The following is a 6,230-nucleotide window of genomic DNA, read 5'->3' as shown; positions in this document are numbered from 1 at the left end:
TCTCCTTGTATCTTAGAAAAACTTTCGGATTAGTAGGAAGAATTATTATCATGTATCAGAATGGAATACATATGAAGTTATCTGTTTCATTTCTGTGTAATTAGTAAGTGAGCTTCGAAGGTTGTCTATAGCGTCAAAGCTATCTAAACCTTCAAAATTTGAAGTTGCCATGCAGTTGCAGGCATCTATATTGTCCTATTTAACATATATATATGGGGGTTGTTAGTGCCGCCGGACTCTATTACACCTCCTTATTTCCTCCAGAACATAAGCACACACGATGTTGTGGCTTCCTTTGCTTCTTGAATTTTATACGTAATAAATTCAGACTTCAGTTAACTCTATCTGTGTATCTAGCTAGCATACAACCAAGGATGAAGCAATGTCAAAAAAATCCTTAAACCATATAATCTTTGGGTGGTTCGATCTAGTTGGACCTCTAAATTTAATATTTGGACTTCTATTTTTTAAGTATTCCAAAAAATAAATTGAAGGTTCAATAAGTATGAGACGTTCAAATATCAAATTTGAAAGTTCAACTAAAACCACCCATAATCTCTTTATATCCTTTCCAAAAAAAAAAAACTAATTTTTTTTATATCAGTCCAACCTCAGAACCTATTAGTCCCAAAAGCTTTGCAATGTTGCAATTAACAAAAAGCAAACAAAAAATTCCATCAATTTATAGCAATTTTGATTGCTTATAGCATTTCTTATGACAGCTTCGACATGTAGATGTATGAGTGACAGCTGGTACTCCCCAATTGTAACATAATGCATTAATGCATATCCACACCTGCAGATTTTGGTTATACAGCATAAAACGGTTCCATATAATCCCTTTCCCTTCAGCGACCGCTAAGGCAGGTGTTACTAGGGGATTTGGTTATGTTAATTTTTTGTAATCAGGGCTTGATATATGGCCGTTCTGATTATATCTCCTTGTATCTTAGAAAAACTTTCGGATTAGTATCAGAATGGAATACATATGAAGTTATCTGTTTCATTTCTGTGTGTAATTACTAATTAGTAAGTGAGATTTGAAGGTTGTCTATAGCCTCTCAAAAGGTATCAGTGCTATCTAAACCTTCAAAATTTGAAGTTGCCATGCAGTTGCAGTCATCTATATTGTCCTATATAACAAATATATATATATATATAAAAGTTTGCTCAGGTGCGGATATCCGCACCGAAGAAAAAGGTGGGGATTTCCAGTTTGACCCACTTTCCGATCACATTTTTACATCTTAGCCGTTCAGTTTTTAGATCCTAATGTATAGATCATCTCTGCAAAATTTCAGCCAATTTGATGATCGTTAAGGCATCCAAAATTGCAATTTACACGAACGAACCGAATCTGTCGAACCGGAACCGTTCGTGTTAATTGTTGTAAATTGCAGTTTTGAATGCCTTAACGATCATCAATTTGGCTGAAATTTTGCAGAGATGATCTATACATTATGACCTAAAAACTGAACGGCTAAGATGTGAAAATGTGATCGGAAAGTGGGTCAAAACCGGAAATCCGCACCTAAGCAAAAAGTGCGGATGTCCGCACCGGAGAAACGTTGAATATATATATATATATATATATATATATATATATATTATCAAGAGCGGAGCTCCGCTTTGAAATTAACGTGTAAAGTTTGAGTTTTCAGTCACTTTTTGGTCGCATATCCACATCTCGACCGTTCAGTTTTTAGGTACTACTGTGTAGATCATCTCTGTAAATTTTCAGCTAAATTGATGATCGTTAAGGTATCTAACTCGCTTAAACCAACGGACGGACTGAATCTGTCAACCTGAACCGTACTGGCTTTAAAGCAGTTATCAATTCCTTAACGATCATCAATTTGGCTGAAAATTTGCAGAGATGATCTATACACTAGTACCTAAAAACTGAACGGTTGAGATGTGAATATGCGACCGAAAAGTGACCCAAAACTCAAACTTCACACGTTAATTTCAAAGCGGAGCTCCGCTCTGGATATGTATGTATATATATATATAGCTCAGCTTTGAAATATATATATATATATATATATATATATATATATATATATATAATGTATATGTACAGATCCTATCCAGAGTAGAGCTCCGCTTTGAAAATTAACGTGTGAAGTTCGAGTTTTGGGTCACTTTTCGGTCGCACATCCACATCTCGACCGTTCAGTTTTTAGGTACTAGTGTATAGATGGTCTCTGCAAATTTTCAGCCAAAATGATGATCGTTAAGGCATTGATAACTGCCTTAAAGCTAGTACGGTTCAGGTTGACAGATTCAGTCCGTCCATTAGTTTAAGCGAGTTAGATACCTTAACGATCATCAATTTGGCTGAAAATTTTCAGAGATGATCTATACACTAGTACCTAAAAACTGAACGGTTGAGATGTGGATATGCGACCGAAAAGTGACCCAAAACTCGAACTTCACACGTTAATTCCAAAGCGGAGCTCCGCTCTGGATAGGATCTGTGTATATGTATATATATATATATGGGGGTTGTTAGTTCCGCCGGACTCTATTACACCTCCTTATTTCCTCCGGTACATAAGCACGCAGGATGTTGTGGGTTTCTTTGCTTCTTGAATTTTATACGTAATAAATTCATACTTCAATTAACTCTATGTGTGTCTAGCTAGCTAGCATACAACCAAGGATGAAGCAATGTCAAAAAAAATCCTTCAACCATATAATGTTTGGGTGGTTCTAGTTAGATCTCTAAATTTGATATTTGAACTTCTATTTTTTAAGTATTCAAAAAAATGAATTGAAGGTTCAATAAGTATGAGACGTTCAAATATCAAATTTGAAAGTTTAACTAGAACCACCCATAATCTCTTTATATCCTTTCCAAAAAAAAAAGAAGAAACTAATCTTTTTATATCAGTCCAACCTCAGAACCTATTAGTCCGAAAAGCTTTGCAATGTTGCGATTAACAAAAAGCAAACCAAAAATTCCATCAATTTAAAGCAATTTTGATTGCTTATAGCATTTCTTATGACAGCTTCGACATGTAGATGTATGAGTGACAGCTGGTACTCCCCAATTGTAACATAATGCATTAATGCATATCCACACCTGCAGATTTTGCATTGGCAATCCATCACTAAAACAAAGAGCCAATCAGGAATTCCACACCTGCAAAAAAACAACTTTGATGATGAAGAATAATAAATCCAAAACATTATATATACACCAAAGAGAATGTTTATCTAAGTTGAAGGAGTCATATCTAGTCTAAGAGGTTTTGATAGGACATGAATAAGACACATTAAATATTCACTGTTAGAAATTAATATTTGTTTTTAAATATTTATTTTTATTTGAATGGAAATTATAAAAGTTAATTAAATACCTTGTAACTGTCATTAGGAAGTTACTATATATCTGTTGAAAGAGTCCTACTGAACTAAGACAATGTTTCATTTTGAAACAATGCAACTTATGCGCGCCTTCAAAATCAATAAACAGGTTATTTCACGAACAGACATCTTACTTCTATAAAACAAGCATCAATTCCATCTTTCTGAGATCATTGAATCATTTCGAAATTCCTTTTCCATCAAAAGTTTCTTCTAAAATCATTCTAGCATATAAGAGAGTACCACACAATTTATGTTAGTCCGTTTTCCAGATTGTAGTGCTTCTTCTAGAAAAAGTTGATCGTTGAATTCCTGGGAGACATATGCCAATTCCAATTACCCTTCAAGCACTGACGAGGGAGGCGGCAATTTCGTCTGAGGGAGGCAATTTCGTCTTAAGGAAATAGAACCAAGTTCTAGCCTCGATCAGTATCAGAAAAAGGTTTGTCTTAACTTTCTGTTTGTTCTTCTACAAGATTTGATATATCAGATTATAATTGCAGCAATATTTCTTTTTAATTTTTCTAACAATCTTAAGACGAAATTTTCTATTGGTTATATCATATTGCTGTAATCTAAGAAAATGATTTACGTCACTCTAAATTAATTGCGATAGTTTCTGGTAAGTGCAAATTTATATAGGTATTGACTTACTGGTCTGTTTCTTTAAATCCATATTATTTGTATGCAATGAAGTAAGTTGGATTTTCTTCTATTGAAGGAAAATGAATGGTGACAATTAATTCAAATGTTACTGGTGATGATATGGGAAAAAGCGTGGTTAATCCTATATCTGTGGTGATATCAGACTCCTCTAAACATGGAGAGAAACCTGAGAAGTTCAATGAGACAGACTTCAAGCAAAAAATGCTCTTCTACCTGACAACCTTGAGTTTGACAAAATTTTTGAAGGAAGATGCCCCTGCTAGTGGCTCATCTGTGGAGGCTGCTGCTGCTACAGATGCTTGGCATCATTCTGATTTTCTGTGCAAAAACTACATCCTCAATGGATTGGACAATGCATCATACAATGTCTATAGTCCAATGAAAACTGCTAAGGCCTTATGGGAGTCTCTTGACAAGAAATATAAGACCGAGGACGCTAGAAAGAAGAAATATATCATTGGGTGTTTTCTTGATTACAAGATGATAGACTCCAAATCGGTCATGAGTCAACTCCAAGAATTTCAATTAATTCTCCATGAAATGTAGGCTGAAAAAATGGATATGACTGAAGCTTTACAAGTTAGTTGTGTGATTGAAATATTACCTCCATCTTGGAAAGAGTTTAAGAATTATCTCAAACATAAGCGCAAGGAAATGGACCTTGAAGATCTGAGTGCGAGGCTAAGGGTTGAGGAAGACAACCGGATTGCTAACAAGAAGAATGGAATTAATTCCATGGCAGCAAATGCACATGTTGTTGAAGATGGACCAGGGAATAAAAAGTGAAAATATTCTGGTGAAGGTAAAGAGCAAGAGAATACAAAGAAGCATCGTAATTTCAAAAGAAAATGTTTCAATTGTAACAAGCCTGGGCATAGAGCTTCTGATTGTCGCAGCCGTAAAGGAAAGACAAACAACTACAAGAAGTACAAAGGCAAAGCCAAGGAGGTTCACATAGCCGAAGAGGACAAGCTTTCATGTGGAATTTCTTATATCAATCTGTCAACTGTGATCTCTGAAGTAAATGTGATAACCAACAGTGATGATTGGTGGGTGGACACTGGGGCTACACGCCACATTTGTTTTGACAAGAAGATGTTCACTACATATGAAGAAATGGATCAAGGTGAGCAACTCTTTATGGGAAATTCCTCTACTTCTGGAATTGAAGGCCAAGGTAATGTGACACTCAAGTTGACATCTGGCAAGATTCTCACTCTAACAGAAGTACTTCATGTTCCTGATATTTGAAAAAACTTGATTTCTGGATCACTTCTTAGTATGTGAGAATGGTTTCAAGTTGGTTTTTGAGGCTGACAAATTTATGTTAAATAAGAACAGAATTTATGTGGGAAAGGTTATCTTAGTCATGGCCTTTTCAAAATACAAGGATGAAGAAGATCGTGAAGCTCTCTAATGAGCAAAAGTAGTTTATTATGCATAGAATATTTGATATATAGTATGTAAGTACTGTTAGTCTGTTATTACTATGTTACTTCTGTATGTAAGTGAACATCAAATGAACCACATATGAATAAAATGTCCTATGTATGGGTATTGATCGAATAAGCCCTTATAATAAAGTTAGTCTTTAATGATTACTTTTCTATCTATCAGAACAAAGTACAAATGATTATTGATTAAAGATTGTCTTTGTTCATCGATTTGTACATGGGAATTGTACTTCAGTATTCAGTCTGGGAATATTTGTTTGGTCTGAAAGTCTGGGAATGGCTTCAACAATCTTATTCCATTTTGTTAGGATTCGATCATATAATAGTTTTGACCATGGGAGTAGAGAAGTGGCAGTTTGTGAATGACGAGAAAAAGAGAAAACAAATGAAAGCCATATATGAAGAATTATGTAATAATGAACAGGGACTACGTCGTGGTACAGATGGTTCTCTTCATGGGAATCTTAATTAGTCATGGAAAATGATGGAACCACTAGCTTAAAAAGAACATAAGGTACGTACATGGAATTAATGTGTACTTGGAATCTCAATAGGATTGAAATACATGAGAGAATAGATTTTCAATAAGATTGAAATATGTATCATGTATCCTATCGAAATTCAAGCAATATTTATATCAAGGGCTAAATACGAATTACTACCCTGTGGTATAGGTCTAAAATCAATTCAGTCCCTGAACATTCAATTTCATCAAAAACACCCATGCATTATGATTTA

At 34.7% G+C, this 6,230-nt stretch overlaps 1 protein-coding gene across 1 annotated transcript; it reads left to right on the top strand.

Moving 5' to 3' along the window:
- The first annotated feature begins 4,101 nt into the window (after positions 1-4,101).
- On the top strand, positions 4,102-5,289 carry LOC133731277 (uncharacterized). Its single transcript, XM_062158689.1, has 3 exons — positions 4,102-4,536; positions 4,585-4,820; positions 4,935-5,289. Exons 1-3 carry the CDS (start codon positions 4,102-4,104, stop codon positions 5,287-5,289), a joined length of 1,026 nt encoding a protein of 341 aa, XP_062014673.1.
- Positions 5,290-6,230: the final 941 nt, after the last annotated feature.

The sequence above is a fragment of the Rosa rugosa genome, chromosome 2 (genome assembly GCF_958449725.1).
Source record: "Rosa rugosa chromosome 2, drRosRugo1.1, whole genome shotgun sequence".
NCBI lineage: Eukaryota > Viridiplantae > Streptophyta > Magnoliopsida > Rosales > Rosaceae > Rosa > Rosa rugosa.
This window is presented reverse-complemented; position numbering and strand designations above follow the sequence as displayed.